This window comes from Drosophila pseudoobscura, chromosome X (assembly GCF_009870125.1).
Source record: "Drosophila pseudoobscura strain MV-25-SWS-2005 chromosome X, UCI_Dpse_MV25, whole genome shotgun sequence".
NCBI classification, from domain to species: Eukaryota; Metazoa; Arthropoda; class Insecta; order Diptera; family Drosophilidae; genus Drosophila; species Drosophila pseudoobscura.
In genome coordinates, this window is record NC_046683.1 from 37,671,914 (window position 1) to 37,686,770 (window position 14,857).

Consider the following 14,857-nt stretch of genomic DNA (forward strand, 5'->3'; position numbering starts at 1 on the left):
ACTTTATATTCTTCCTCCTTCCCCATTCTCTTAGCAATTTAGGTGCTCAATCTAACTATATAGTCAAATATGTATACATTTTGAGTGCTATAAAATGCAAAACCAAAACCAAAAACAAACCAAAACCAAAGCCAAATTTAAATCAAAATTAAGTCATTAATCGAAGGTCGATATAAAATCAATATATAGACACCGATATATCCTGTATCTCTATATACAATAGCACATATAACAATAGCAAAAAATAGCAAAGCAAAGCCCAGCTAAGGCTAAATCCATGAGACAAATCTGGAAAAGCTCGCCTGGAAAGCAACGCTGGATGCATACGTACGCTCAATCTATAGATAGACCAGCGGTGAAAAAACACGTACACACCCATACACCCAGACACACACACACGCAGGCAAACGGCACCAAGGCGCATTCCCCGAGACGATCATCAGCGGAGAAGCATACGAGCACGAAGCACCGCAGCCCGAACCACATCGAGCCATCGAGCCATCGAGCCAGCGACCACTTCCCAACTCTAGTCTCAACTGCAACAGCAACTTCAAGGATGCCTAGGGTACTGGTTCAAACAAAAACACAAAAAACCATAAAAAAAAACATTTACTACTTGACTAAAGAAAACATTTTTTTTTGTCATTTCGTACTACATTTTCTATATACATATATATATTATTGAACTGAACAAACACTTTACCCGCCCCCCCACACATACATGCCTACATTCCAATTAACTAAACATAGTCTTAGTGGCGCCCATCTCACATACATATCCCCCATCCCGCCTTTAAGAATCACATGTAAACATTTCCCATATAGTAAATACTATGTACATACATACATACATACATGCATACATACATAGATACACCTGCAGTAGCGGACAGTGAAATGTGCAGTAAAAAAGTTTTTTTTTTATTATAAAGTTTTGCTTTGTTCTTCAAGAAAAAAGCTCATGAAACTAACTAAACAATATAAAAGGCTAACGAACACGCATTAAAAGTTTGAATGCAAACGTCCTTGTTTTCAAAAGAATCCTTAAATCAAAAAGTATTCACTTTGCTATTCACTTTTATAAAATTCATTCTCATTCATTCTTATGATTGATTCTATGAATTCTATTGAAGAGTAGGTAAAGAATTAGTTAAATATTTTTTTTTTTTAACTTCCTCGGTGTTTTCAACTAGTTTTCAATGCGAAAGCTCGGTACCTCCTAATTTGCAGATTGATTCGAAGTTTATGTCGTTATGCCACACTTTTTCAAATATTTTTTCAATTCAGATCAAGTTTTGGGTCTCTGCCTTCTAATATCTTATGCCATTTTGAACCGTTTTCAGATGCTGTACTGTTTCAGAACACGGTCCTACTTTGATTGTCCTTGGGGATTCCTTCCTCCTACTTCCTTTTTTTTTGTTGTTTTAACTTCTTGCATTTGCAATGAAAAAGAGACGTTAATAAACAGCTAATGAATGTATCTACACAATAAAAATGTCGCCCGACTGAATTCTAAGTATTTAAATACGCGTTAAAGATAGACGACATGAATGTCCACGTTTTACTGTCCGCCACTGTATATTCACTCGCTAACAACACTCATACAAGAATGAAGGCTTTCGTGTTTGTCCCTTCCTGTTCTGGTATGGAGATCTGAAGGGCATTGTACGGTGATATAATTTCCAACAGTTTGAACCGCTAAAGTCTTTTCACATTGAGGTTATATATTCAAACGGGGAAAATTCATGTTTCGCTTGTATATGTACATAGAGGACGGATTTTTGAGATCTGGTAAACATAATAGTGGAATAATGGAATATGCTGGAAAATTGTACCTTTTCTCTTCGAAATACTCATACCTGATCCGGTACATATTTGTTTTCTCATTGAAAAATGTTTCATTACTATCGATTCATACATACATACATATGTAGCTGTACCAACTGTACTAACAAACGACCATTCTCTTTGGACACGGTTCAAAGTAAAGAACCGTCTGTTCTAGAAATTACTATCATCCCTTTTCAGTTCCGTTTCAGTTGCCCTCCAAAAAATTATCATGCTAATTTTTAAGCCAATTTTCAGTGGAACCCAGCAGACCTGGAACCCAATCATAATCATCGAGTATGTAAATCGATTTGCAGGGGCACAATGGCACATCTATCTGTGTTGGTATCTGTGGATGTGCAACAAAGTAAATGAATGAATTGTATCTGTCGGCTGATAATAGGGAACGGCAGCAATCGTACAGCAAGCTTCAGCCAAATCAAGTCAAATGAAACCAGATGAAACTGCCACAGATGAGGTGACAAAAGCGTGGGTACTTGTTTTGAAAGAACATATCGAAGGGTTGGTAGTGATGGGACTCGTCTAGAACGAGCGGAATTTCAAACATTGCTCGACTTCAGAGCCTCAACATTACGCCTAGAGAACGCAAGCAGCTTTCGACCATGCATCCCACCAGCGAACGTGCAGTTGAGCCTCATAAGGAGCGGAATATTTTTAGTCTATTGTCTATTTATGTATATGTATGTAGTACGAGATTCATGGGTAACAGAGTCCACCATAGGTATTCCTCCAGTACTAATCCATTCTCCGCACTTTCCTATACCTACATGAACATAATAATAAGCATTACCATTTAAGTCGAACTTGAACCTTAGTAATAGTTTAAGGCCTAACATTAAGTTGAACTTTTAAGTAGAGATGGAAATTGCTTGGCGTGTGTGCGAGTGATTGACTGATTGAGTGTTTGATGGATGCGGAATTCATAGATTGGTTTTGTTTGTGTGTGTATGTGTGTGTGTGTGTGTGTGTGTGTGTGCGTGTGTCCGTGTGTGTATGTGGGTGTGTGTTGCTGCTCGTTGATCTGCTTTGTACGACTGAGAGAAGGTTTTCCCTGTTTCTGATCACTTGATATATTATGTGGGGTGGGTTCAAGGCTCAAGTCTCAGTGATTGGTTGATTGATACAGTGAGATATACATTTATAGCTGAACAGCCGACAATTCTGCCGGCTGTATGGATAGAGTGTGAGTGTATGTCTGTTGATCCTTGATCTGTATTGTGTCTTGGGGTGGTTTCTATCACTTGATCGTTTTATATCTGGCCTTCAGTTGTCTTGATGTTTTTCCGCCATGGGGCTGTGGGAAACAGTTATTTTTCTGAAGAAGCTCCTTTCTCCGTCCCCTTTGAATGATTGGATGTGTGACTCGTTTAGCATTCCCAGGTCATTTCCCAGGCAATACAAACTATTAGTTCATAGATATAAACATACATATATATATATATATAAAATAAGCTTAAAATAAGCATAGAATAAGCAAACCTAGCATGTAATGATTAACAATATTTGAACCAAAACAAAAACGAAAAACAAACACAAAAAGACCCCTCGACCCTGACCCCACCTAGAGCCCCGAATCGTCCTGAAGGAGCGCTCGAGTCCGGGAGCGTTTCTAGCTTAATTTTTTCATAGTGCCTAAGTTGTAGTTCCAATAAACTGCTCCCGGACTATCAGACTCTCTGCCTCTCTCTAGATGTATTACATCCAAAGCGCTTACCCCTTACCTAACCACCACTCGGTCTCGTATTTTATTCTTTTCATTTGTAACTTGTTTTTTTTTTTGTTTGTTACTCTAGCTAGTTTCTTTATTTTAGAACCCCGACCACCCCGACCATGCTCCCCCGATTGAAGTGCCGCCAAAACGTTGCAAACTAAATCTTTTCCCTCCCATATGTTTTGTAGATGTGAACCACTTTATGGACACCACAGCGTCGCCCTCGAGCAGCGGATCGAACTGGTCGGCCAACTCCCAGGCATCCGGTTCCGGATCAGGACCAGCCTCCAGTGGCGAGGGGGTGGTGGTGGAGACCAAGCACGAGATAGACTCGGGCATGATGCCCCCACCGATCACCACACAGATACCGATGGGCGTTGTACGCCGCTCATCGCTGCCCAGCGCCACGCCCATGATCACGGATCAGCAGCTCGTCCACCTCAATGCGGTGGCCGTGGCCAGTGCCGAGGCCTTAAAAAGCGAGCTAATCGACGAAAGCAGCACGAACAGCCCACTCACAGCGGAGCCTACCCCGGATAGCCCCAACGGCATGCAGTACCACCATCAGACGCACTTTGCCCGCAAGTCCAGCCTCGACACGATCATGTTCGATCAGTCGAACAGTTTGCCCGGATTCCCCGTCACCGCTGTGGACATTGACTCCGCTGCTGTGGCGGTGGCTGTGGAGCTGGCCGTGAAGAACGAGATTGTCAAGCACGTGGTGCAGCAGCATCAGCAGCAGCAACAGCAGCAACAACAGCAGCAACAACAGCAGCAACAACAGCAGCAACAACAGCAGCAACAACAGCAGCAACAACAGCAGCCACAGCAGCAACAGCAGGCCACAGCGGCGGCAGCAGCGAGCGTGCACAAGTTCATCGACGAACTGACAAAGTCCACATCGGTGGTCAGCAGCAATGGAACAACAGAGTCAGCACTTTTTACCAGTGCGGCGGTGATCGATCACGCTCTGACCGACATTCTGCAGTCGAAGGTGGGCGTACTGAGCCACGGCAGCCACCAGACGGGAGCCCCGACAAACGGTGTCCTCGAGCGAAGTCTGTCGCTCGGCTCGACAAACTCGAGCAGCTCGTTGAGCGGTAACGAGTCCTCTCCAAACAGCTCGCCGCTGACACAGGACATCATACTAAACTCGGAGCCGGCAGCTGCTCTGGCCGGTGCCCCCATCCTCGCTCCTTCCCCCGTCGATGTAGGCGCCAGCCTCTCCACCGATATCATCATGAACCCCGCCGTCTCGCCATCCACCATACTTTGCTCGGCCAACGGGGCAGCCACTGCGGTGGTGCCCAACATACTAGCGCCCCACCAGGTGACCATGGCCAACTCCATATTGAACGACATAGCCATGCAGCCGGAACCGACGCAGCAAGATGCGGCCGTGGCTGCCCTGGCGCTGAGCAACATAATGATGAGTCCGCCGACGTCGGCCGGTGGGGTAGTAGATGCCCTTCCGCCAACACCGGCGGCCTTGCAACCGGAGGTGACTGCCACTGCCACCTCGACAGCAGTCAGCAATATGATCATCAAGGCGGCCGCTGACTTCATCACCACCCAGGAGCAAGAGCAGCACCACTATCATCACCAGCACACCCGTACCCACACCCATTCGCATACACACTCGCATACGCGTTCGCCGCAGTCTGGAGTTGCAGTGACTACCAATCCCGTAGACGCTGGCGAGGATCCGTTGGTCAATCTACTTCTGAGCCACGCAACCCCACCGGAGACGGCAGTCGCAGCTGCAGCAGCCGTGGCCGCGGAGGCTGCCAGCTTTCAGTCACTTTCTGGCCATGGCCACAGCCACGGCCATAGCCATAGTCATAGCCACAGCCACAGTCATAGTCACAGTCACAGCCACAGTCATAGTCATGGCCACGGTCACGGTCACGTTCACGGCCATGGTCACTCGCACGGCCACGCCCACTTGCCCGTTGTAGCGGCCACACCTCAAGAATCTCTGATCGTTGCATTGGCCAGCGAGAATGCGCTGCAGAAGTCCGTGGCCACCGCTGCCGTCACCACTAACGGGGCCGTGATGACCCAACAGGCCTCGGCACCCACCACGGCGGGAAGCATTTTACCAGCGGCTGTTGGGGCCGTCGCTGCTGCCGCGGCCGTGGCTGTCCAGCCACCAATACCCCAGGAGCTGACCACGATGTCTGATCAGGACCTAATCAGCTACATAAATCCGAGCACCTTCGATCAGCGTGAGTTTGGGCTTATTGGGAGTATTGGAGGGTGCTATTTTTAATAAATTCTTTATAATTTCAAACTCTTCAAACGTTTTCCAACGTCTACAATTATTGGATACATCCGATTTAATTACTAGGAAACAAATTTCTTACACTTGGAATAAATTTCTTAGTAATGAACTGTTAGGGATTAAAAATAATATATAATATAATACAATAAAATATAAAGTTATAGCCCGATTCGACAACGTTTAAGGGGGCCGACTTGAGCTCAAAGTTGAAAAAAATGATATTTGGCCAATGGTTCCTATGGCAGATATGCTATATATCGTTCTGATCGGGTTGAATTTGTTTTTATGCTTTAGAATATTAAATTTAATCCAGCGCCTTAAATTTCATTTCGATTGGTTATTATTTAAGCCAACAATAAATAGTTTACACTATACTTTTATTTTGAATTAAGGCATTTTTATTATTCAACGGATATTGAGTGGAGTATTCCTTTGCGACGTCCAGCATGTTCTGGAAGTCATCTTCTTAATTGTTAGTATTGGAATATGGTCTTTTATAAGTTCAACAGTTCAGCATTTTTATTTTTTTTTTTTATCTTTACTATTATGCCATTTTAAGGATCTTTAGTTAAAAAGCCTATGAAAAAAGTGATCGAATAATTTTGGTGAATTCGGTGTGAACAAATCAGATGATCTCTTTGTACCAGTCATAGGAGAAGCTTTATGTTTTAAAATTCGGCGTTTTGTAGAAGTTTTTTATATTCTAATCGTCCATCGTTCTAAAGTGCCAAGAGATGTTCCGCCATTTCTCATTTCTCAATGAAGAAAATATTATCCTCAAAGAATGCAAGTTCGATATTTTCATCAGATAAATACCACAAATGACTACAAGTATTTTTTAAAACGACGACAATTTTAGGATCCACTTTCTAAAGATTGTACATTGCACATACAATATAAAGTAAATTGAAAGTCCAGATTTGGAGTTGACTGAAACCAAAAATGTATATAAAAACGCACTATAAAAATAGATACATCGCGCAAATATTTTCCTCCTCGATTTGTCAATATAAACTCCTCTCGAAAAATAAATATATTTTCATGGTATAAATCGGCATAGACATCCTGCGTGCATGGTGCATTGTTACGGGGAGTCTTAAACAATGACCCTTCGGAGCCGATCCCAAACAAATTTGAGATAACTCTAACAATTGAACGTACTCAGTACGCGCATGATGTTTGATCAATTCAACTTGGCTGGAGTTAATTTTTGCATTCTTCTGTCATTTAAATGCGTTGCAACGTACTTCTGCAACGTCATTCCAAACATAAACTTGATTTGTTCAATAGATTTTGGTCTAATAGTTTCTAGGAAAGTACCGCCGTTAAGTCGGCCAAAATTGGACGCTAAACAGGCTTTTTTGATTTCATTCAAATTTCAAATGCGTTTTGAGTACACGAGGGTAGCAATTCGCTATAGTTTAGTACGCTGCACGTGCACATTAGTCTGAAAAATGGAATTTGAAATTTGCCATAGCTGCCATAGGAACCATTGGCCAAACACCGTATTTTGAAACTTTGACCTAAAGTCCATACCTCTAAACTTTGTCGAATCGGGAAACTGAGACTTTTGAAAGTTATGCTTCTATTTATAAGTGCAACCCCAATGTTCATTTATCGAAATTTTTATAAAATTCGATTGTAATTTTTCTATTTCTTTTTATTTTTGCAGTGTAATCGGCTTTAGATCAACAAATTAAACTACGTGGACTTTTTTTTTATTATTACCTCCTACAAAGGCCTAATATTAAGTATATATGTATATGTACTATGCTGTACAGTCACACCTACGGATACGGATTCCAGGTTTCAGCGTGGACCAACATTGACCAAGCGCGACAGCGAATGAAAGGACAAGATGGGAGAAGTCCAGGCACTCCCTTTCTGTCTGTTTCCTCCCCCATCAAAAAAAAGGAACACATACATCCACACACACACACACAAACACAAACAAATATTTACACAATCATATATAGCATATTTACACATTTCTTATAAATAGTATATTATGTGTTAGCTAAGAAAATGAAAGTCAAATCATCTCAAAAAGTTAAATAGAAACACTGATTTACAACTGCCATATACCTATGAAATAAATGAACTGGAAGACGCAACTCCCCAGGATCAATAGAAATTCAGAAACGAAATACTGAATACTGAATACAGAAATACTAGAAGTTCAAAAGGCAAGATCCCGAAAAAAAATGTTAGAGGAAAGGCAATAGTAGATATCAGCCAGAAAGAGAATCTAAATGAGAGAGACCGAAATCTTTGATCAAAAGGAAAAGCTTATTCCCATTGAGCTCGTACATTGTACTTGTCTCATGACAGCTGATTGTTGATCAGGCTAATTTCAAAGATCCGACTGTTGTCTGACATCCATTATTAATCTCCGTTTGCTGCTGTAAAACACATTCTTCATGAAGTCTGAAATGTAAATTTTGTTTCCCCTCTTTAGAATTTACAAGAATTTTCAAGCAAAAATACAATATACATTTTTTTGAGCTTATACTAGGGTTATTGCCTTTAGGACAGATACTAAATTAAATCCAAATAGGGCGAAAAACTATTGATTAAACAGTTATTTATATATATATACACATACATACAATTTAAGTTAAAACTACGAAGAATATGCGAGAAATTCCAAAAGACTTTTTTAATGATTTAATGAAAACGCAATTATTTGTTTATGGACAATTTTTTTTTTTTGTTTTTTATTCTTTAATTTTATGGACGAAAACACAAACACAAAGAAAAATGAAACTAATGTTATTACTATTATTATAGCTATATATACAACTATTACCATTAAGAGTTCCATTAACGTTGTTAGATGATATGATAGCGCTGTAAGGCACATATCGGTGTTATCCTATATTGTCTAAAATATATCACGTACGTTTGTAAATGCAAATTATTGCTATTGTATTATCATACAATTAGAGAAAGTAGTAAAAACGCGAACGGAAAATTTAATTGCAGCAGTTAATCCTAGGAATACTATATTCAACATGTGTTACCCGGACCCTAAAAAAAGATCGAACGAAATGTGCATTTGTATACCCTTATTTATATACATATATGTACAACGTATACCCATATATTTATTCTATCTATAATGAGCACGAATTTCCCCCACTCCCGAGAATATTTAATCAATGAAGCAAACTGAAAACAGAAAACTGAAAGAATGAAACACTTGCTAAAATTGAAGAATTTTTTTGTAAATCCTATTCAAAATAGAAAATTGGATACACTTTAAAAAATTTAATTGAGATACGTAACCTATATGTTAAAGGAGTCCATAAATGTGTTAAACAATCTCAGAGATTGCATATTCCTCATTAGATTTTACACAGAATACAAAAGAATGATATGGAGAAGGCAGGACTATGAAAGAGAGGGAAATATAGAGAGCCAGCGGCTAAGAGTTGTTAATGTTAAATGTTATATACATATACATAATTTATATACGAGTATCTAACTTTATAATAAATAAAAATGAGTGTATTTTTTGATGTCCTTATTGCCACAGGGCAGAAGCTGAAGCCGAAATAGAGAAAACTGAAAATAAGCAGCAAACGTTACTGACATTTAAAACGTATCAATTAATGAAAAAGGAATGTAAAAATACCCCAAAGTCATACATACATTTGTTAGGTGTCGCTTTCTACTACATATGTACAACTTTTCTAACAAACGTTTATCTGCTCGTTATCTCTTTTTATGTGAATAAAAATGCGAAATCTTTTTACAATAAGATTCAAAAATGAACCGCTTGATTGAATTGGGAGTTTATCAAACAGTGTAAATGTATAAATTGCGGTCAAAATATAGGACAGTAAATTGAATGGTTCGGATGTATATAGTCAAATAGTTAGATACATATATAGAACGATAGATAGATAAATACAAATCGAGTAGAACAGCCAGAGAGCACTGTTGAAAAACACATGCATCGACCAGCTGAAAAATTTCAACAGATTTTGTGGAAGAAATCTGGATCTGAATAAAACCCTTATTCTGTCTTGAAAAAGCTTAGACGTATCATCATCTAAGATCTTGCCTTCCTTTTTCTCTTTGTAAGGATCCCAAATAGAAACGTTGGCCACCTAGCCAACCTTAAAACGACACAGAGACTATCACCGACGGAGTGACCATATACCCTAAATCTGAAAGCAGCCCCTCATCGATCACATTTATACTTTAAGATAATCATCACAAGACACGAGTTCAGTAGTTTAGAAGTTTGCGGCAAAAAATAATACATAGGGGAAGATGTTCGGCTGTGCCCACTCTTACTGAAATTTTGAAAGAAGGGAGATGTTTTAAATCTGACAAATTTCAAGTGTGTGTTACAGTGTGTCACTACATATTCATTTTTATGCGACTACGAGGGCTGCTATTTATTTTTCGGGAATAGCTAATAAGAACCAAAATTTTTCAATGAAAATGGCTTTATTTGTTTTCAATATATTCCCCTTCACTTTTGCATTCGTTAGAACCATTACTCATAGCAGTTTTTTAATTCCTTTTGAGACACCTTCAAAACATGGTTTTTGAACCCTTGAACTGCTTCCTCGGCGCTCGTAAATCGTTGACAACGCTGTTTTATTTATGTGAGAAATAAAAAGAAGTCTTTGGGTTCCAAGTCAGGACTAAAGGGCGGATGAGTCATCAATTCGAAGTTTTGACTGTTTAAAAATTGACCTTATTGTCGAGATGTATGAGAGCTCGCCTTGTTATGATGGAGAATGGTTCGTGTTCGGCAGATGGTTTTGCGAATTTCTCCGAAGACCTCCCGCAAAAAAATGGTCGTGTACCACTCAGAATTGATAGTTCTACGTTGCTCTAGCAGAACAGTGGCCACATGACCCATTCTCCCGAAGAAACAAGCGACCATTTGCTTCGAAGTGCTTCGTGCTCGAACAACTTTTGTTGGATTTTGCTCATCTTGGAACACTCACACGGTCTGTTGCTGTTTAGCTTCCGGCTTATACGCATATATATACATACATATATCCATGATTCATCACCTATCACAATGTTACTTTTTAAGGATTTCCTTACTTCAATCGACGCGAGCCTTTTTTGATAAGTTATGGGGTATCCAACGAGAACAAACCTTTTTTTACAACTAGTGTTCATGAAAAATGGAATGTATTGAAGTGGAATTAATGTGCAAGAATGCCTCTATCTCACGATATGTCACATGTCGATCTTGCACTATCAGTTTACGCACATTGGGCCACGATTTGTGGCCCAACAATTGATTTTGGACGACCTTCACGCGACTCGTCATCGACTAAACTACGACCACGATTTAATTTTGCAAACCAGCGATAATCTGTCGTGTTTTATGGTACTTTCTCGCCATACAAAGAACTAAGTTCATCAAAATATTCTTGTTGGGATAATCAACGCCGAAAGTTCTGAAAAATAATCCAACGAAAACCATCTCGAAAAGTTTAATTTTTTTTTGTTAAATGGATTTTTTTAACAAAACAAAAAACAATTGAACATAAAAACGTACTCTTGTACTCATTTTGAGTATCGGGTATAAAAAGCAGCCCTCGTACTAAAGTGAGCTGTGTTGGAAGCTACCGAGCTTTTTGGGCAACTCTAACTCCACATTTACAAATAAGATTTCTCCGTTGTTAGGTTTTAGTTTAGTGTTTAGTATTGTTCGATGATATTTTATTATGCAATTTTTAGCGGCTGTGATCTTCGATTTTTGGTGTTAGACTGTACAAAATTTAGGTATGCGAACCGAAACTGCGCTTTCGACGACGATGTAGACTGTAACTAGACAAGAAAAGGTGATGTGAATCAATAGAAAAACTAAGTGGAATGCATATGAAGACAACAAATTTATTATGCTATGTGATTCAATACCGACTGCCTCCACAATGTAAATAACCTGAATTGGTTCGTGACTTTTTCTTTTTCTTCTTGACTTTTGTGGCCACCCCTAAGGAGTCTCTAACGAGGGTGCAGACTTGTGCATACTTTGTTTGAAATTTTTGCCGCGCAAACTGACTGCCGCCAACTCCATCAAATGCATAGTATGCGATCTAGCTATGCATTTAAAGTATGCCAAAACGGGTATCATCTATTGGCAATGTAAACATTGTAAGGAGGATGAAGAATTATGTTAAAAGTGCCGTCTTCTGTTGTTTTCTTGTTGTACATATATGTATAGTACCTGCAGTGATCACATCGAATTTACCGAATTTAAAAATAATTTTCATCTGCACAAATTTCAAAAGATTGATGTTTTTGCACATCAAATAAAATCTGTAGCGAAATCGATTGCATTTATGTCGATATTATCAATATCATCGTCCGTCGACTATTGGCACAAAAAAACCTGCATAAGTTTTGCCAGCAAAAAATAAAAATATTAAATTTGGCTGAACGATCCGAAATATCACTCTTCCGCGATAAAGCTAACGTCCTTCTGTATGAAAGAGAAGTGACAGATGATCTGCTCCCATTTCCTGACACATTAGACATTCTGCATTAGACAGACGAGAGTTCAGTGGTAGCCACTTGATGTAATTGACAGTTGTTGTAATTATCTTGTAGGGCAGACAACAATTCATCAGACAAAGACTTCGTCATCAGTGCGGTCCTGTGTAAAAAACAATTTACATTTTGAATATTAGAGTTTTTTCAGAAGCCCTTGTTACAAATACACCAATTTTTCCCGTTTTAGTTGCTGATTCGTCTGTACAATTGCTTATGGCACAATTGTGCCACTCCAAAGTATTAGTCTGTTAGTCTAAATATTTATTCTCCTGTGGTATAACCAGGTAACCCGTCAGCCACAGGGGGATAAACGGATGACGGGTCGGCTTGTTACAACTGCAAACTCTGAGGGGGCAAAGGTGGCTCGGGTTTATGGCTTGCCCTGAATCCGAGGCGGCTGTGCTTCATGCCCTAGGGTACGGGTACAGGGGGTCACGAGAAAACCGGCACCCGCCGTAACTGTCCAAACCGGTGGAAGTGCGACTATGCTCTTCCCGTGAGGGCGGCTGGCAACAGGTCCTGGTACGGTCATGTCTCTGCCAGGATGATGCATGGCCGATAATATGCGGACTCTGTATACCTGCCGACCTCCAGTTTAAATGAGGACGCAGCCAAGGCCCCAAACAAGCGGCAACGCTCAGCGGAAGACTCCTCCACGCAAGTCCAACAGGCCAAGAGGACGAAAGCCCAGAGAAACCGCTCGTTTGCCGAGGTGGCGAGGCGAAAAGCCCTCATTGGAGTCCTAGACAGGGGCTGCAAAGATCGGAAGATTCTTCGAGACAAATGGCAGGGAGAGGAGTTGGAGGAGAATGGACGACCACCGCACAAGTGTGAGGGCGCACAAGAGTGAAAGCCAGCGTCTGCCAAGATTCTCGCTCGGTGGCCCTCTACACGAAGGCGGTCGCATCGCTCAACAAGGTGTACCCAGGAGCCAAGCCGGACGTTTAATTGGAGGACATCCCTAGCAAACCAAGGGCCAGAGCATGAGTATCAGCCAAGCCTGCAGAGCCGGAAAAGATTCTCCGGATTCTGCAGGTCTGCAATCCCCACCTTCCTACAGCTGATTGAAAGGTGGCCAAGGTAGAGGAGAGCAATAAACAGAGGCCCCAAGTCGTCCTCGTTTTGAACGAGGAGTCGGTAAGACTTTTCCATGATACGAAGGGTACTGTGAACTATGGCTACAAAGAGGCAGTCATAGTCCCATAGAAATCCGACTCTAAGGGAGACCGACCCGGAGACCGTTGGCTACGTGTCCGACGAGAGCGACCTTGCAAGGGGTTACAAGCTCATAGGGGTCGGGGAGGAGCTGGACTCTTCGGAAGGCGACCATGATAACACAATGGTGGAGGTGATCCTCAGGAATGTCGCTGATAATCCTGCAGATAAACCTCCACCATGGCAAGGCAGCATGAGCTGCTCTCTTGCTCCACCTAGTCAAGGGTCGAGCCGACAAGGCCCTCATTCAGGATCACTGGATCCTCGGAAACAGGGTCTCCTGTCTGAGGACTCCTGACTATAAACTATACGTAGCTGACACCGCAGGAGAAACTCGCACCTGCATCCTTGCAAAAAGGATGGTCATGGACTGTCAAAGGGTAAGCACTGACACCAGTGAAAGGGGCGAGCACCTCTACAGTTATTTACTGAACACTCAGATGGTCTTATTAAATCGGGGAAGTGATCCTACCTTTAGTATTAAAAACCGCAAGGAGACCCTGGCCCTCACACTTGCCTCTCATGAGATACAAGGGAACATTATATCCTGAAGGGTCCTGGAAGAACACTCCTTCTCGGACCACAGGTACGTGGAAACTGTATTCTCTTTTTCACTACCGACACCAGTTCAATTCCGGAACCTCAGGCGGACAAACTCGGTACTCAGACCACCTCTGTCGTGTTCTCCCTGTGACTCCACCTGAGGAGCAGATTTCCAGGGAGGCCACGACTCATCTCTTTAAAAAGTTTACCGACCTGCAGTGAGGCCGTCGATAAATCCTGCCCCTCTGGCAAGAGCAGAGGCCGGAAGAAACCTCAATGGTGGACTCCAAAACGGGGGGAACTCGGAAAGCCTCCCGGAGACTCTTAAACAAAGCTAAGGCTATGAACGTTGAGCGGAACTTGCCCGAATACAACATAGTAGCCTTCCTCGACATAGAAGGCGCCTTCAGCAACATCCTCCCGACTATCATGACGGGTGCACTGACGGACCTGGGGGTTGATTCCCGGACGGTGAGGCTAATCGATCAGATGCTACAATGCGGTACGGTTAAGGCATCACTGGGAACGTCAACGTCCATCATATTTGTCAGCAGAGATACACCGCTGCGAAGTCCTCTCGCCCTCCTATGGAATGTGGCAGTGAACGAACTGCTGTGGGAGATAGAGGGGGTTGGGTGTCACGTGGTGGCGTATGTGGACGATGTTCCTATAGCATTCTCCGGTAAATTTTCGCAGGCGTTGTGTGAGTGCTTGAAAAGTAC

The 14,857-nt window shown here is 41.7% G+C and overlaps 1 protein-coding gene across 6 annotated transcripts in view; it reads left to right on the forward strand.

The window, feature by feature from the left end:
* NFAT (NFAT nuclear factor) overlaps positions 1-9,356 on the forward strand; it is a 57,212-nt gene extending 47,856 nt beyond the window's left edge. For 4 of the 6 annotated variants that reach the window (XM_033381836.1, XM_033381838.1, XM_033381835.1 and 1 more), the window contains one exon: positions 3,748-6,012. In XM_033381836.1, the coding sequence (XP_033237727.1) occupies positions 3,748-5,831 (2,084 nt within the window). In that variant the 3' untranslated portion in view covers positions 5,832-6,012. Of the gene's footprint in view, positions 1-34; positions 562-3,747; positions 6,013-7,515 lie in introns of those variants that run through there. The other 2 variants (XM_015186898.2, XM_033381839.1) reach the window with 2 other exon arrangements.
* The last annotated feature ends 5,501 nt before the right edge of the window (positions 9,357-14,857 follow it).